This window comes from Lepidochelys olivacea, assembly GCF_965140295.1.
Source record: "Lepidochelys olivacea isolate rLepOli2 genome assembly, chromosome: 1".
NCBI lineage: Eukaryota > Metazoa > Chordata > Testudines > Cheloniidae > Lepidochelys > Lepidochelys olivacea.
In genome coordinates, this window is record NC_140411.1 from 32,761,848 (window position 1) to 32,781,159 (window position 19,312).

At 39.2% G+C, this 19,312-nt stretch overlaps 1 protein-coding gene across 1 annotated transcript in view; it reads left to right on the forward strand.

Moving 5' to 3' along the window:
- CNTN5 (contactin 5) overlaps positions 1-19,312 on the forward strand; it is a 998,629-nt gene that overhangs the window by 818,658 nt on the left and 160,659 nt on the right. Inside the window, exons 11-13 of the mRNA XM_084613389.1 lie at positions 5,826-5,962; positions 8,172-8,301; positions 9,870-10,020. Of these exons, the coding sequence (XP_084469515.1) occupies positions 5,826-5,962; positions 8,172-8,301; positions 9,870-10,020 (418 nt within the window). The remainder of the gene's footprint in view (positions 1-5,825; positions 5,963-8,171; positions 8,302-9,869; positions 10,021-19,312) is intronic.

Below are 19,312 nucleotides of genomic sequence, written 5' to 3' on the forward strand. Positions count from 1 at the left end.
TCCTGTAATTTGCAGTGACTTCTATTGAGGCTCAAATTGATTAACAGTAGAGAGTAAAAAAATATGTATTTGTACAGGGAAAATAGATCATTCCCCTTAGCAAACTAGTTAGGGAACTTCACAAATTCTGACTTACTTAGGATCTGTGGAATTTTCAATATGCATTGCAAAAGGATAATTAAATTAGTCATTACTACTTGCTTCCTTAGGTTGAGTGAGTTGATGTAGAAGCACAGGAGGAATGCATTATAGCTTTTCTCCTCTTCCCTTCTTTTCTTTTCTCTTCTCCCTCTCATTTTCTCCCCTCTTTCTCCTGCCCTTCATTCTTCCCTACCTCTTTTTATCATCCTTCTTTCATTATTTTGCTTCTATATAGACCCACACACCGTGAAAGAGTGGGAAAGGATTTGTGAAATGGAAGAAGGGAGAAATGGTCTGAAATAAATAATATGAAATTCAGGAAGGTCAAATGCAAAGTACTCCACTTAGGAAGGAATAAATCAATCGCACAAATATAAAATGACTGCAGAAGAGGATCCGGGGTTTACAGTGGATATCAATGAGTCAATAAAGTAATATTCTTGCAAAAAAAAAAAAGAACATAATTCTGGGACGTATTAGCAGGAATGTTCTAAGCAAGACACAAGAAGGAATTATTCTACATTATTCAGCACTGATAAGGCCTCAACTGGAGTATTGTGGCCAGTTCCTGGTGCCACATTTCAGGAAAGATGTGGACAAACTGGAGAAAGTCCAGATGAATGCATGAATGCAACAAAAATTATTGAAGGTCTAGAAAACATGACCTATGAGCAAAGATTGAAAAAATGGGTTTGTTTAGTCTGACGAAGAGAAAACTGAAGGGGGACATAAGTCTTCAAGGATGTATAAAGTTGTTATAAAGAGGAGTGTGATAAAAGGTTCTTCTTAACCACTGAGGACAGGAGAAGTAGTAATGGACTTAAATGGCAGCATGGGAGATTTAGGTTAAACATTAGGAAAAGCTTCCTGACTGTAAGGGTAGTTAAGCACAGAAACAGATTTCCTTAGGAAGTTGTGGAATCTCTGTTACAGGTTTTTAAGGACATGGTCTACATAATACTTAGCCCTGCCTCAGTGTAGGAGACTGGACAAGATGACATATCAAGGTCCCTTCTCAATCCTAAATGTCTATGATTCTGTGCTGTAGGAGACCACTTTAAATGAAGTGGGCAATTAAAGGTTAGCAGCCAGTAACATATGTGACAATGTTGTAATGAGCCATAAAACAAGGCTCTCTTTAATTCCATGCTTTTTAGTGTTCAGCAAAATTATAAATTTAGGCTCTCTGACTCATTGTTTGAAGGTGTTGTGCTGGTTTCCTTTGAGGATGAGGGTGGATAGCTCAGATATAGAGTGATTGCTCTGTGAAAATGTTCCTCCACAGGTGATATGGTGTGTTTTTGTCATTTCTCATTTTTCTGTGTGAGTTCATTCAAGAGCATAGTGATTGTCTGGTTTCACACACATTGTTATTGGGGCATTTAGTGCACTGGATGAGGTGTACCATGTGTTGTGATAGGCATGTGTAGGACTCATGGATCTTGAAAGGGGCAGTGTTGAAGTATTGATCATTGTCACAGAGGACATATGTCTGCAGGTTTTGCATCTCTTGTTCTGGCAGGGTCTGTGGCCACTTTCAGTTGCTGTATCCTGGTCTGTGGGGAGTTTACTTCTGATGCTTGAAGAGATTTTGGGGTTGTTTGAAAATCAGAAGAGGGGTTCAGAAAAGATTTGTTTCAGGATGTGATCCTCATCAAATATGGGTTGTAATTTTCTGATTGTACCTTGCATGGTTTCTAGTGTGGGGTTGTTGGAGACCCCAGGGTATGGCCACTAGATAAGTTTCATAGATATTTAGGTCAGAAGGGACCATTATGATCATCTAGTCTGACCTCCTGCACAACGCAGGCCACAGAATTTCACCCACCACTCCTGCAAAAAACCTCACACCTATATCTGTGCTATTGAAGTCCTCAAATCGTAGTTTAAAGACTTCAAGGAGCAGAGAATCCTCCAGCAAGTGACCCATGCTACAGAGGAAGGCGAAAAGCCTCCAGGGCCTCTTCCAATCTGCCCTGGAGGAAAATTCCTTCCTGACCCCAAATATGGCGATCAGCTAAACCCTGAGCATATGGGCAAGATTCGTCAGCCAGATACTACAGAAAGTTGAGGGGATAGAAGGCCATAAGGGTCGAGGAAGTCTCCCTGCTGAAGGCCTAAGGGCCTCTTCTCAATCCCCCTTAATAGAATTCAGGCCTGGCTGGTTTGAGTAAGCTCTTTTGCTCTTAAAACAATGTTGCAGCCGCAGATAATGCCTTATAGTGTAAGGTTTGCTGACGCCAAGTTAAAAATAATAGGAGAGAAACAACTACAAGGCCAGACAAAATGTGCTGGTTGTTTAAGTTGCTAGGAATGCTTGTTAGAGGTTGCAGAAAAGAAACATTGTTGTAACCTATATAAGGAAGGCAGAGTATTTGTGCAAAGTTTTAATTGGCTGATGTGTAGTGCAGTAGCATTAAAAAATATGAAAGTGTGTGTAATGACCTGCTCTGGGGTGCAGGATTTGAGATTCTATTCTTCCTGTACCTTATTTGCAGCTGCAAATAAACTTTTCTGCTTCTCCACCCCATTGTGATTATTGAGTGATGCACACCGGGTAACGAAACCCAGGTGTTGTTTTGCCTTTCGGCACTGGGTGCCGGCAACAGGGTGGTAGGTGATAACTATGGTTGTCCGGTCAGTGGGATTTTTGTTGTTGTTTTTTTAATTGAAGCAAGTTCTCCTGGGGTATTTGGGTGGCCCATTCCATGATGTGATCTACTTCTCTGGTGGAGTGTCCTTGCTTGGTGAAGATGGTTTTAAATGTGTTTAGGTGTGTGTCCCAGACTTTGTCTTCTGAGCAAATTCTGTGATACTTGTGTGTCTGGCTGTAGATAAGTTTTCTTGGTGTGTCCGGGTTAGTTGCTGGATCTGTGGAGGTAAGTGTCATGGTCCATGGGTTTCTTGTATATAGTTGTTTGTAGGGTTCCATTTTTGAAGCTGATCATGGAGTCCATTAAGTTGATGTGCTAGAGAGAGGTTAATAGACGGGGGGTGGCTGTTGAAGTTGTGGTAGAGGGAATTTAGGTCATCTTACCAGAGGATGGAAATATCATCAGTGTATCCCAGGTATATCATGGGTTTTCTTGTGTATTTTTCCAGAAATTCTTCTTTGAGGAGGCCCATGAAGAGATTGGCATATTGGGAAGCCGTCCTCATACCCATGGCTGTTCCCATCATTTGGACAAAGTGTTTGTTATTTAAAGTAAGGTTGTTGTGGGTGAAGATGAGATGGATGAGTTTGGCAATGCATTTGGGGTGGATTTCTGAGCATTGTTCATTATTTTGTAGGCATTTGAAGCGGGCAGCAATGCTATCATGGTGAGGGACACTGGTGAAAAGGAAGGTGACATAAAGAGTGGCAAGAATGTTATTCTGAAGGAGGTTGTTAATGTTACAGAGTTTCTGGAGGAAATCAATGTGTCTTGGAGGAAACTGACCCTTTGTTTGCTGAGTGTATCTTGGAAAGCATACAGAAGGTTTCTGGGATGAATTCAAGGGGGGTGAGAATGTAGTTTTCCTTAGCGATCTTTGTGGAAGGATTTGGTGGTATTTTTAAATGCTTGTGTGAACTTTGGTGTGCAGTCATTTGAGTTTGAGTTCTTTATAGTAAATGGTGATGGAGAGTTGTCTGCCTCATTGACATAGTCATCAAGATTAAGGACTACAATGGTGCCCCTTTGTCTGCTGGTTTGATCACTATTTGGTGGCTGGATTTCAGGGACTGCATAGTTATCCCTATGGTGGTGGAGAGATTATTGTGGATGTAATGTTTGTTGAGGAATTCACAGTCGATTTTTTTTCCTGAAGTAATCAGTGTAATGATACAGTGTGTGGTTTTTCCCACTGGGCAGCATCCAGTGACATGATTCTTTTTTTCTTATGACTGTTGATGGGTATGACAGGCTACACTCACCTCTTGTGAGTGCCTCCTGTTGGTTGGGTGTGGTGCTGCAATCTTTTTCTGCTCCTGGTGCCCCCTGTGTGTTGCCAGCCTCATTAGGCAGCCTTATTGGCTCAGTCCTCCAGCCAAGTCACACAGTCAAAAATGGATTAACCCTTTTCAGTGTAGCTAAAGTCCTACAAACAATCTGCTCTCACCAGGGTCTTCAGCCCCATCTCTAGGCTGTTCAAGTCTAGCCTTTTTCTTGGGCATTTAGTAAAAGGACCAGATGGAACTGTCAGTCAGCCCTCACCAGGGTCTTCAGCATTGTCTCTGAGCCCTTTAAATCTAGCTCCTTTTCTTGGGTTATTAAACTAGCCATGTCCCCTTTCTGGGGCTTACACCACTCCAGCATCAGCTGTTAGGGGGACCCAGGCCCACCCACTATTCTGGGTCCCAATTCAGGGACATTCCATGCAGCAAATGCACAATGCAGTAGTTAGGCTTTCAACACTCACCTAGTTACCTATCATGCCAGCTCACATTTTCTCAGCTTCTTGATTGGTGACCTGTCAGACATTAGACAGATTGTTAGATTTATTTTTAAATTCAGTCCACCATAGGTTCTGCTTATTTAAGTGGTTTATTGATTCCCCGCTGTCCAGAATAGATCCTTTGCTGTGCTAACTCTGGATTATTATCCAGCCCACCCACAAATATTATTCTGTATTCCTTGAAGTCAATGACATTGCCTCCTTAGTCTCTGCAGTTCCTTGCAGAAAGGATTAAAGTGTTTTATTCTTAAATGTTTTAGTTTCATAGATTAATTTGATCTGGATTTTTTCCTTGCCACTGAACTTTGCCTTGGTTTAACATTAAACCTGGACCCTGACCTGCATAGGCAGACACTTACACACTCATGCAGTCCCACTGAGGCTCTTTACAGGGAAGGGTTCTATCTTTGGGTATCTGATTTACAGGATTAGAGTCCCGTGCTTCATTCATTCCACTTGTTGCCAGCTGACTGCTGGGTGAAAATCAGTAGGCTAGTTAATATATATATGCCCCTCAGTGGTCTAGTCCAATGCTACCTTAAGGGTCTGCCTTCCTATCTCTGACTCACCATGTGATTTATGTTCATGGGGTGCGCTAGATTGTCCCAAGTGTGGACACTGAGTAGCCAGCCCACACCTCTGACATTCACTCCCTGCATATTGAGCACAAGGAAGACCACTTCTGGAAAGAACTGGATGAAACACCTCACCAACAGGCCTCCACAGTTGATTAAATCCTAGTTTCCTGGTGGACTGACAGAGCAACAAGCAGCAGGGACTCCCTACTGAGTCAGGGAGTCAGACATGGTGTTCAGACTCGCTACTGAGATCTTAAAAGTCTGAACTTAAGACCTGCAATATTCCCAGATACTATGATGATGGTCATCAAAAATAAATATGTGTAATATTAATAATTGCTGCATTAGCTATGTCGTACTATATTAGTCTGTTATATGTTATTAAAACATAAAGTCTCTCTAGTACCAGATAGAGTGATACTCAGCGCATAGTCCTGTAGAATCCTTTACTCAAAATTTATTTGGTTCTGTCACTTTTCTTCTTTGACCCTCAGTGTGTCTTTTTTAAATGAGTTTAATCTGCATGTGATTTAATATAGTCACTGATACTAAGATGGACTGCACATTGGTTTACAATCTGTATTTTTAATTGATTAGGTCTTTAGAACATCAACTGAAGTCATGTCAGCCTTTTGTGTTTGCATTTATTATGCTATCTCTCTTTTACAGCCTACCCACATTGGGTGGAGAAGCTTAACAATACTCAGTTAGACAGTGGAGAGCAGCTCCGATGGGAATGCAAAGCCACTGGAAAGCCACGACCCACCTATCATTGGCTGAAGAATGGAGTCCCTCTTTGGGTACAGGTATAGTGCTCAATAAGCCACCAGTAGATTGTAGTTTCCGCTTTAATTCAGCGAAAGTGAGCTGGGAAAATAGTGCTGAAGAGGAAATGCTTCAGAAAGGAGATTTTTCTTTTTCTATTCATATTTAAAGCCTTGGATAATGTAGCGCCAGTTTTCCTGTGGGTCTGTCTGTTGAATTATGTCCAAGTATGTGAAAGCAGGTGAGCTGGAAATTTTCACTCTCTACCTGTAATCCAAACAGGATAGCAGGCAGGGCCTTTTTTATTCAGAATCCATGATTCTGAAATGTTCTTGCCCTTACTATCAGTAAACTAGTGATATCCTTCTGAGCAAGATTGGGCAACTTTTGTTTGTTTCTGCTTTTCATTATGATGTTTATGGTTGAGTTGTTTATTATATCTTTCTGAGTGTTTGTGTATAGGGTCATATTGTAAATGGCCCTTGTATGGCTGAGCAAAAAAGTGGACCTGCTCCTTGATGTGTAAGTTACACCAGTGTAGAGTCCATAAACACAGACTCCCTTAAACATCACCAGCTACATGTATGTTAAATATGACATGGTATATTCTTATTATAGCTCTCATGTTCCTCATCATTAATGCACTAATACAACGTGTGGCTTTTTCTCAATAGCCATGTCTGATTTTTGCATCTGTAAAAATCTGATGGTTTAATAACTCTTTTGTGAAAAGCAAAGCCCCCACCTCTCATGCCAATATCATTGGCCTGTTCCATCAGGGAATTCCAGGTCCTTACTGCACTGATTTGACAAGTTTTAAAATAAGATCTATGGAGTGTTTCTCTTTGCAAATGACCAACATTGGCATGGTCTGGATTTTTTTCTTTCTTTCAACTGAGTCATCACCTCATCTCACATTGTTTTATTTTTATGCAGCATATTTCTATTCTTTATCGCCTCCAAATGCTAAGAGGAGTAAAAAAAAATCGTTTGTAGACTCTTCATGCATTTCTAGGTTAAAACAAAATTGTTCAATTCTGGAAGAAAATGTCTCCATATGTTAATGAATTCATAGAATGGATTTATAAATATAAAAGATGTGCTATGCCTTTCTTTTCAGTGAACACTTCATCTATCTGTGAAAATCGACCAATTATGAAAACAATGAGAGAGCAAACATATAAGGAAGTTTATTTTTGACGTCCTGAGGCACTGAAAACAAGTTTATATGCCTTAGCTTTTCCATATCTGCCTTTCTGGAGGTGGGTGGAAAATCAGTCCAGACTTTGAAGCACTTTTAATCTCTGTGCTTTTGTGGTCTTGAGATTTTCCAAACAGCCAATACAGACTTTGCAAATTCCAGTTCAACTTGAAACTCAGACCTCAAAAAAGAGAGGGGTATTGAGTAATCCCATATACATTTTCAAATGCAATTTTATTAATATATTTTAACTCACTCCTAATAGTCTTTAGTAATGAAACTGAAGAATGTATTGCACCAGCTCAAATTATTCATCATATAGCCACATGCAGTGCAAATTTCCCTACACAGCTGTCAGTGCACCTTGCTTCTGACCTTCAGCAATTATTTTCTATTAATAGGCCTTTTCAGATGAGATGCTGCAATTAATACAAAGGCAACTTGATCCTGCTACCCTTACTCACATGAGTAGTCTTGTATGAAAACAGTGCCATTCCTGTGAATGAGACTACTCATGTGCATAGCGAAGTATTGCAGGTTTGGGCTAGTAATGTGTTCGATTATATGGTGGGTTTGGTATGTAAACAAACATTCACTATGGACTCCTTTGAGACCACCAAACACATTTCCCTTGTGACCTAAACTACATCTGAACCCTGGTTCCTTAGCGAGGAAGGTAACTCATTGCTGAAGGTTGGCAGAGTACTCTTTGCTGAACCATTTTTAAAAAGCAAGTTGATGTAGTGGATCATGGGGAAAAAAACAGTGCTCAGGGATGTTGCATTTACAGTCAAATAAAATAACCAAGAGGGAAATTCATTTTTTGGTCTTTTCAGACCCCAAAATATTTTTTGTTTCTCATTCTCTAGAGAACAAAAGGAAGCAATCCAAAAAATTCACTCTAGTAAATTGCTAAATTATATTTTAACCACATTGATTTATTTTATTATTTTATTTTACTTTATTGCTCCCTTGCCTAAAACTAAGAACCCAGCAAATCCACTTCATTTGTTTGCTTTTGTAGAATTATTTTTTTCATTCCATTACAGAGCAGGGTTGAGATGGTTAATGGTGTACTGATGATCCACAGTGTGAATCTCTCAGATGCTGGAATGTACCAATGCTTAGCAGAAAATAAATATGGAACCATTTATGCCAGTGCTGAGCTGAAGATTTTAGGTGAGTAATGTCTGAACAGAATAGGATTGCTCTCATCTTTCTTTTTGATAATTACATGGCTCCATGGTCTGTCATGATAAAGAGATCCTACATCTCCAACCTTAGCAGAATTGGATAAAAGCTGTATAATTAATTTGGCTGGGTTCCTCTTTTCCTCTTTCTTTTATTCATGTGTGAGTGTGTCCTTTGTTGCCTAGGGGTTGACAAGTACTTTTGCTGCCAGAATGGTATCTTTTTGAAACTCCTCCTTCAGTTATGCTTAGTGATTTCTTCTAACCTAACACCAAATTCTGTGTGTGGGACAATGTGCAGTGGGGAAATTCTAACTGTGTGTTCAGATGCACAACCAAATCCCCTGACACACACATACATTTTCACCCCCTCTAACCTGTGAAAATGTAATGAACCCTGTTCATTGCAAAGTTCCCTTGCTATGGTACTCTCGGTGTGTAGTTTCATTGTTTAACATGCACTCTAACATATCTCTGTGTTTGTTGTTATACAGTGAATGCAACATGGCCAATATAATCCTGCTGTAGTAACCTTAAACTTTTCACATCATGACTTTTTGTGCTGCCATAATAATGCATTAACTTAGTAGTTGCATTCCTGGTTTTTGTTATGAAGCAAACAGAACAAATTAAATTGTCCATTTTTAATAATGTTATCATTAAAATTATCCAAAATTAGGTTTTGAAATTCAGACATTGCTGAGAAATTAGTGTGGGGGGAGGGCCCGGGGGAGGGATGAGGGATGAGCTGTCACTTTTGCTGCTGAGTGAATTTTTTGCAAGGCTAGCTTAACAGGTACACAGACCCATGGAATTACAAAGGGATTCTGAACCTTCACATTGTAAAATTACCATAAGTTAGAGTCACACTGCAATACCCTTACTTGCATTGTTTAGTACCTTATGCTTCAGATAGACCCATTTAAATCAATGGGACTGTTCAAGGAGTAAGGTACTACTCAACATATGAAAAGGTCACTCAATTGGGCTATTAGTTTTTAAAATATCTCTAAATTTGGAAAAAAAATTGCAGCCAAAATTGTAAACATCTTGAAAATAAATTATTTTCAAACAATAAAATCCTTCCAGAAAACTAGAAACATATTCTCAATTTTCCACAGCTGGTTTTCAGGAAGAAAAAAGGCAAAACAACTAAAAAACCCATCAACAAACTCTTTGTAACAACTAACAGCTTTGGGTGGATTTGTGGAATTTAAAATATACTAATATTTTGAGCTAATTACTGTAATAAAGATATTTAATTTTATTGTTGATTTCTCCAGACTTTCTCTACAGCTGCTAGATTTCACAAATAATCTAATTTTAATATGTTGATATGAACGACTTCTTATTAACTGATAGGTTGATTAAATTCTAGTCTTGCCATTGGAATTGGATGCTGGTTTAATGACATTTTTTGTATACATGCCATATGATCTGTATTATAATAGATTCCTAACAAAAAAGTGAAAATGGATGATGCACCATCTGTTAGAATTCGTTGAAATGGAAGGTGCTGATTGTTCTCTATAGAACTAACATATTTCTTTTTAACAGCCTCAGCTCCCACTTTTGCACTAAATCAGATGAAGAAAACTTTAATTATTACCAGGGGCCAAGAAGTTGTCATTGAGTGCAAACCACAAGCCTCTCCAAAACCAACCATCACTTGGAAGAAAGGAGACAAAGCAGTAAGAGGGAATAAGAGGTCAGAAGTCTCTTCAGTAAACTATGTATTAATGCAGTTAATGTGGTTTCATATGGAAAGTACAGCAAGTGACAAGAGGCACACATATGCTATGTATGTACGAGAGTGCATGTATAGTAGTTACTAGACAAGCTGATTAGTTTGACAGTAGTGAAATTATCTTCCCTGTAGTGGATGGACATTGTTATTAACTTTGGGATCAAAGCTCTGCTGGTTTAAACAATGATGCAGAAAAGGCAAAAAATGGTTTCCTTTTTTGTTTATTTCTTGTTCTTCATTTCAGCAATGCTGCATTTATGATATGAAGGTGCTACATATCTTGTGGTTCAGTAGACAAAACGTTTATAGGCTGTGATTGCGGTGATGACATGAGAACACCACATTTGTTAAAGATAGTTTTACAAGAGACCCAAGCTAAGCTTGACCGCTTGTTGTCAATGGGGTCCTGTCCAAGAGTGCTTTGAAAAACGTTGCACAGAACAACAATACAGTTAAACAACAAGATTAAAGTCTATAATAAATCATTTTGGTACTTAATGGCACATCTGTTTAACAGGCTCTGTTTGATTAAATAAATTCTGTCCAGCTCTGTACTTTAAACACAGTTAAAGCAGCTGCAGGTCAGGTACCAACTGCACTTGTGTTACTCAAGAAAACACGACTATACATTAGAGCAGTTTTGCCAGCCTTGACATGGACTTTAATAATACACAATAATCGTATCTTCTTTCTTGTAATGTTATATGAATGGACCACTTAAACTGACTTGTCTGGCATTACTGTGAAGTATAAAAGCGAGGTCTTTTTGCATTTATATGATACTGATCAAAGCCGTACAGTGCATTTGTTTTGGTAAGTGGTGGAAGGCGAATGTTTATCTTGTTTGTGATCTTTGCAAATGGCAATTTAGTTTCACGTTGTTTTTGTTCTGAAAAAGAAAAAGGACAATTTTTCAGATGATTTTGACTCCTTTTGGAAAGATAAGGCAATGTATGACATCAACTATTTTACCCATTAGTTTATAGATGTGGTTTTGGAATGGTATATTTTGATAATGCGGGTGTGTAGATAAAGGTAAGTTATAAGGCTGATATTAACCATATCAAGCACTACTAATAATGAGATCTGTCTGCCATTCTTTGTTGAACTTCTGTAGTGATCAAAACGAAAGAGACTTTTGTTTTGCCTGGATTTGTAAAAGCTGACTATTTACTTTTATTAAGCTTCTGCATTTGTTCAGGCCATTTTGATCTAACACTTCTTTGTGTTCTGCCAGCTGATGTCTGCTGGTGACAGGATACAGTCCAGAGCTAACAGAATGCCTTTGATTAAACTGAGTTTCATTATTTTTTTAATAATAACAGAAAACCAAGATGTAGACTGTAGTTCTGTAGGATGTATCCAGAGGTATATAGTAAATTATTTGACATTCCTACACACACTGGCGGATCTGATCCCTGTGTCCCTGCAATATAGTCATGACTTTGATAGTATATTTGATATTAAACAAATAGGGCCAAATTCTGCCCTCTGTTGTTTTAGTAGAGTTATTTCTGATTTACACTGGTGCAACAGCATGCAGAATTGGGCCAATGCTATCATAAATATAGTGGATTCAGTTACAAGAAATCAAGAAGTATGTTAACAATAAGCTAGATGAAGTGTACTAAAATAATAAAAACAAAAACAACAACGTATAAGTAAGGATAGTTTCAGGAAAATAAAATGTGTACCTGTTGGCATACTTGGTATCTGTCTATTAGTGATGGGTGAACTGAAGAAGGTTCTGAGGGTTAGTATGAACACTTATCTGATGCTTTTTCATACATAGCCTAACTCTGGTCTAAAAATCTCATGAGAACAGGATTTCATGTTAGATTTCTGATGCATGCTGGTTCTCGCTGGATTAGAAATATCATGGTGAAAATAGCCTTTTTCATCTTATTTATTCTTCTTAGTTTTGACCATGAGTAGCAGGGGACATGAAGAGGCATTCAAGATAAAAAGAGTTGATTGAACTTTTCAAGTCTTAGAAAGGTTTGGTTTGTGTTCTATTCAGCTTTCACTCAAACGTACAGAATAGTTCTTATGTTAGTCAGAGTGCACCTATCTCTACTGTTTATACCTACGGGCAAAATCAGTTACAGAGGATCTCATTTCTGACCTTCTGTACAGAATTCCTATAACAATACTAATAGAGTCTATTGGAAGAAGAGACGAGTAAGGCCATCAAATGAAGGACTGATGTGTTGGGGAAGATGTTAATTTTGTGGGGAAGGAGCCTGTTTTTCCCATGCTTTGGAGGACTCTTTTTGGGGACTTATACAAGTTACCTACTACACATTTTAAAAAAGAGAGAGAGAGGAAGGAAAAATACTCTTGTTTTGGTGAATATGGTCAAGTATTCTTTCAGTTAACTTCTTTATATAAAATGACTACCTGAGACCCAGCTTGTGAATCCCTTACTTCCCCTGGTGGGTAGATACTAAGATGAATAATTCCTTTGATTTCACTTAGAAGACCTTTGAATATCAGGGTAGAGACTTTGAGCTGATTTGGGTTTTCCTTAATAAAGTCTTAACCCATTCAAAATAAAAATTAATTAATGAAAGTATTTTGGATAGTTAGAATGTAATTACCTAGGATGGAATTTGGCCAGAACACAAAAGTTAATGCTATTGTTGTTTCTAGTTTTAAATATTTGGGAGATGCTTAAATGCTATGGTAATCGGTTTCATGTAAGCACTAACAGGAGTATCTACCATAAATGTTTCCATTAATTGTCTGAGAATAGTTTAAAATAGTATTAAAAGCCCTTACTCATCACATTCTATTTGACTCCTTTGCTTTGTATGGTAGAAAATGATAGGATTGACACTATATACTGTCCATAGTTCTTTGTGCTCCAGCTATTAATCTGCATTTGGCTTTTTAAGTTCATCATAACTTTGTAAAACATTCTAGAAAAAGGAATGGACTCTGGACCAAGGAGGTAGTGTTTTGATCCAGAGGAGGCTTAAAATAGAAGTTTTGTGTTTGCATTTGAGACTAATCAAGGCTGGGAGTTGATTTAAGTTCTGAAACAGAAGTTTTGGTCTCTCATGACCTCTTCTTGCAAGGTTTTGGCCACCAAGTCCAGAAGTCATGCAAGATCAGCTATCCTCATGGGATTTCAGACCTCAGCCAGATGTAGAAAACAAGGCCCTTCTCATTTGTAATCAAACCCACACTCAAACCCTAGCATCAGATTCTGGTCTAGACCCTGCAGAAATTCAGGGGAGTGGAATGACTGTTCAGATTTGATGATCCAGTTTGGAGCCCATTTCTAGTAAAAACTAGCTTAGTTCTAGTTTGTAAAGCTAAAGAAGCAGAAAAACAGACGTTTTGATCAAACTTTTCAAGCGCACAATAACCCTTGAAAAATACAATATAATTGACTGGAATTTGCTGTCAGTTACACTGATATAATTCTCAAGTAACTCCATTGAAGTCAGAGATCAGACTCTGTGCAAATGTTATTTATAAATGCTTTAAAATACCTTTTGTGCAGGCTTTTGTAAACCAATGAAATTTTATAATGATTTACTACTTCAGAAATTTTAGTAAGCCATTTCTCTGTGTACTATAATCTCTCTTTCATCACTTTTTTAAGGTCACCTACCTTTCTCCTCTAGATTTATTCTTGCGGCAGTGACTGTAGCTGATGTTTAAACTGATATGTTTGGGGAGTCGTAGGTGTTAAAAGCTTCATAAGACTTTGTACATCCGTTTTTGTTCTCTATCTCTTTTGCATCCAAAGTATTCTTTTCATTTTAAATTCACACTGGATTTTCACTCTAGCTCATTATTTTCATTAGGTGGCCATTAATTATAGTTAAAATAAAATCATCCAAAAGCACTCTAGCAGTGCAAAAAATGCTATTAAGACTCTATTATTACTTCCCATTCAGCTCCCTTTATTTACAGAAGACTAAGTGTAGGGGGGCGGGGAATTTTTGTCCAACAAACAGCTAACTTGAGGAAGACAGTGTTTTTACAGGTGAAATTTGTTTTGTTTTATTTTTGTCTGAGTTTCCTTTTCTTTTGAGTCTAAGCTATAATGCAAAAAGAAAAGGAGTGCTTGTGGCACCTTAGAGACTAACCAATTTATTTGAGCATAAGCTTTCGTGAGCTCACTTGAAGTGAGCTGTAGCTCACGAAAGCTTATGCTCAAATAAATTGGTTAGTCTCTAAGGTGCCACAAGTACTCCTTTTCTTTTTGCGAATATAGACTAACACGGCTGTTACTCTGAAACCTAAGCTATAATGGAGACTTCACCAATGTCCTTTGTATAGCTAGATTTGCTCTTGGGCTATTTTATTTTTCCGATAGTTTTGAGGAATCACTCCATTTCTATTTGTCACCATCAAACCATTGCCCTTAGAATGAAGGTCCAGTGGACTTGTGAAAGAAACCCAAGAGTCACATAAATCACTGTCAGCACCACAACCCTTGCATGTTTCCTCTAACACCTGGTATCTGAGGTCACTGTTTTACTGGCTATATTCACTTGCCCCAGATCCAATGCTGATTTCTGCTCAGTGTAAATATCTAAGGATCTGCACATACTTCTAATTAAACATTCCTTTGAGGTAGATAGATATCTAGCAATCACTTCACCCACCACTGAAATGCAGCCACTTTTCACATGGAACACAACAATTGTTTACCTTCCTGCCAGCGCCATACAAAACAGTTTTAGACAGGAAGTGAAGAATACCTTATTCAGTTAAAGCTGTGGGGGGAATTTTGGAAAGTTAGAACTGAATTACCTTAGATGGAATTTGGCCAGAACACAAAAGTTAACACCTATCCCTACACTGAGTGCCATGACACCATTAATAACTGCAAATGACTAGGATCTTTGTTTTACATTTCATCTGAATGATGGCACCTTCAGCTGTACTCCCAGTACCACAGAGGAGCATTTGACACATAATGAAAAGGATTTCATATTGAATCAACATCTGTACTTCCTGCATCACTGAAATATTCACTGGAGGTCTTCCATTCCATTCTTGCGTAAACCTGTTTATTTACTGAGATCTGTAAACTGCTCTTACCAGTTATCAGTTCAAAATCTTTCCACCAGTTAGTGGAGAGTGACAAAGTTGCTGCTGGAATACAAGTTTCCAAGTTTATTATAGGCAAGACTGGTTGTATTGCCTATCATTAAAGTTGTCCAACACTTTCCATTGTAAGAACCTGTTTCCAATTGCTTATAATAACTTTACCAAACTTTAACTGTTTGAATTGGAGGATTGGGCCAAATTGGAGGATTGGGCCAAAAGAAATCTGATGAGGTTCAATAAGGATAAGTGCAGGGTCCTGCACTTAGGACGGAAGAACCCAATGCACAGCTACAGACTAGGGACTGAATGGCTAGGCAGCAGTTCTGCGGAAAAGGACCTAGGGGTGACAGTGGACGAGAAGCTGGATATGAGTCAGCAGTGTGCCCTTGTTGCCAAGAAGGCCAATGGCATTTTGGGATGTATAAGTAGGGGCATAGCGAGCAGATCGAGGGATGTGATCATTCCCCTCTATTCGACATTGGTGAGGCCTCATCTGGAGTACTGTGTCCAGTTTTGGGCCCCACACTTCAAGAAGGATGTGGATAAATTGGAGAGAGTCCAGCGAAGGGCAACAAAAATGATTAGGGGTCTGGAACACATGACTTATGAGGAGAGGCTGAGGGAGCTGGGATTGTTTAGCCTGCAGAAGAGAAGAATGAGGGGGGATTTGATAGCTGCTTTCAACTACCTGAAAGGGGGTTCCAAAGAGGATGGCTCTAAACTGTTCTCAATGGTAGCAGATGACAGAACGAGGAGTAATGGTCTCAAGTTGCAGTGGGGGAGGTTTAGATTGGATATTAGGAAAAACTTTTTCACTAAGAGGGTGGTGAAACACTGGAATGCGTTACCTAGGGAGGTGGTAGAATCTCCTTCCTTAGAGGTTTTTAAGGTCAGGCTTGACAAAGCCCTGGCTGGGATAATTTAACTGGGAATTGGTCCTGCTTCGAGCAGGGGGTTGGACTAGATGACCTTCTGGGGTCCCTTCCAACCCTGATATTCTATGATTCTATGAGTTGAAAGTGTCCATATTGGGTGTCTTCCTCAGGCTAAATATATACATTTAAATCAGCCAAAAGAGTTCAGTTATCTTTAAGGCAGTTGAATGTTGCACTAGAGAAATGGATTCCACCTCTGTCTCTTATGTGATTCTAGAAAAGTCATTTAACCCAAACTGTGAAGAGCTGGTTACTCATGTGTTCCTCATTTTCTGAGTGCTCACAACTAGACCTGAACTCAATGGGAGCTGTACTCTGAAAATATAAAGACTTATACCACTATACAGGTCCTAAGCTTTTCAGTGTAGGCACCCAAAACCGGTGGATAATCTTTGTGTACCTCAATTTCCCATTTGTAAAGTAGGGATAATACTGCACCCTCATTTCATTGGGATGTTATGAAAATAAACTGATTAATATTTGAGAAGAATTCAGATACTGTAGTTAGTGTGGGTATGTGTATGTATGTGTGTAATATATCTTGTACGGTGAAATTGGTTACAGGATTGCTACAATGTTGTAGTGAAATATAAGGATGAGATTATTTTATCATACTTTCAACTACTTTTGCCATAAACTCAGATTGATATTAAAACCATTGAACCAGAGATCTTGTACACCCCGATTTTAGTCAGTGTTTCTTTGTTGTTCAATTAGTTGAAGAACACAGAGCACTTAAATCTAAAAATAGGATAACTGAAACAGTCAGAAATGGACAGGCTTTTATACTCCTTTGGTCTCTCAGTGTAATTCATTTCCAAGTTTGACAGGTTCTTATTACAGCATTGCTCTTCACTGCTATATTTAAGGACCTATGAATGTTTCAATTTTGAGTTTCTATTTTAAAAGGATTTATAGCTCAAGTCTAAAAAAGGGGGAGGGGGGCAGGGGGCTAAACCTCGGCAAGAAGGATATGAGTCAGTAGGTGAAGTTTTACCCCAAAACAGACATATTTTGGTCATTTTATGTCACATTTGAAAATATACGTAGGCTCCCTTTATCAGAGGGGCCTCTGAACTTTATTGGGAGGGATCCGGGGAAAAGCCTGTGTGCTGCAATCGAGCCTTAGAGACTACAACTCCATTGATGCCTTGGGGAAAGAGGGAGAGACTTCCCCCTGCAGGAAGAGCAGGCGGTGAACTCCATTTTGGGGAAAGGAGTGAGATTGCTGCTGTGGAACTCTGTCCATATCAGCAGCTGCTGCTAGGAAGCCAGAAGCTACTGCTGAGAGCCTGCAGGGGTTTTGATCAAGCTGGGAGCCTCAGAGGCTGTTGGTGGCTTCATTGGAGCTGGGGCAGAGACTATTGCTGTGCCTAGAGCTGACTGAGCTGGGCCTGCTGTGAAAGAACTGGGAGTAACCCCCACTCTGGTTTGGGAAAGTACTTGCAAGGGAAGGGGCAGAGCAGAGAGACCGAGTCTGAGGAGAGGCAGGAGAGTGATCTTCCCACCGAACCAGGACCCAGAGCTGCTGACCTTCGGTGGAGCCAGCTCCAGTCATCAGCAGGGTTGCGCCGCTTGTTGCCTTGGCTGGACTGATGCACAGAACCAACAGAGCGCTGGCTCCAGCTGCAGATCTTTCAGCATGCCCACGCAAGCAAGTGCCTAGGACTGAAATCCAGAGCAGTGTACACTCTGGGGTGGGGTAAACGGTGGCAGTGTAAATGCCAGATACATAAGTTTCATTTATTACTGTATATTATATTTGTTAATTGATTTTATTCAACTGCCCCTGTGGATCTAAATGAGTATTGACATTTAATCTTAGTCTGTTATACCCTGTTTCTTAAATGGTTGAGTAAAGGAGTCTTAGCTGTAATTTAAGTATATTGGATATATATGATTTTATAATTGGTATTTGAGTTAGACCCATGCCATCGGTTATTATTATTATTATTACTATTTGAAGGGGTTTATTCCTGGAGGTTCCCAAGGCATGCCATTGAGTGTGTACAGGGGCGAGCCAGGTGGAGGCACTGCCAATTTTAACTTCCTTTAGGAGTAAAGGGACTGCAGCAGAGGGTGAATAGAGGATTCCCACTTATCCAGCGTTGCCACTGGGATACTCAGATCTCCTTTAATGTCAACAACATCAGGCACCCAGGCACACAGGTGAGTGTTGCCTGCTCCCGAGTAACCCAGGGAAGAAAGGGGGGTTACATATATTAACATAGTTTTATATTGTAGTAAAACAGTAGTCTCTCTGTACTTAAGGTTCCCAGCAACTTCCATTACAAAGCTATTTTAGTCTCCTATAACTTTAGGATGGAATACTGGTTTAGGCTGAAAATTGCCATATTTACTGCAAAGGCAAAGGAATATGTTTCTGCAAAGTCTGTGGAAATTTCACCAAACTTTTTTGGAGTTAAAAGCCATTAAGTCATTAGCTTCGACGTAACATTTTGACTTTTGTCTAGTGTTTGCTAAATTCCCTCTAGCTCACAACTGCTTGTTACAACCCATTCACATTTTCCACGTACATCACTTATGGTTCCTTGAAAAAGCATGTACCAAATATACGGGAAGAAAATAGGCTGTAAATAAGTAAAGTTAGCAGCGAGTTTTGTTGTGGATAGTCTGGGGATCCAATCCTGCTTCCACTGATTTTAATACAGGTTATGGACCCAATCCTGCCCTCTGATATGAATGGGAGTTGTTTGCCATCAACTTCAGTGGAAGCATGATCAGATGATATCATAGGTGTCTTGTGAGAGCATGTTGCTTCTATTGGGTGGTTGCTGAGCATTTCTGAAAATCATTCTTTGGATATGGATTTAAGCTCTCTCTTTTTTTAAAAACAAATCCTTGCATGTTGGTAAAATTTTCAAAAGTGCCTAAGGGCTTTCCATGACACGTAGGCTCCTAAGTGACTTTTTAAAATGAGACTGAGGCTCCTAACTCACTTAAGCCTTGCTACACTGAGTAGAGCAATGCCTAAATACCTTTAAGAACCTGGGCCTAAAGCACTTAAGTCTCAAATGTCACTGAATGGTACTAGATGTTCCTAACTGCCTAAGTTTGCTTTTGAAAATGAGACTTAGGCTCCTAAGTAACTCAGGCCTTTTTGAAAATTGTGTCCCAGGTCTTCAATTATCTCCACAAAAGAAGGCCACTCAGAAGCTTCAGCTAGGACAACATGAAGCTACCTGCCTTTTGAGAAAGCAAGACTGGAAAGGGCACATTGCAGG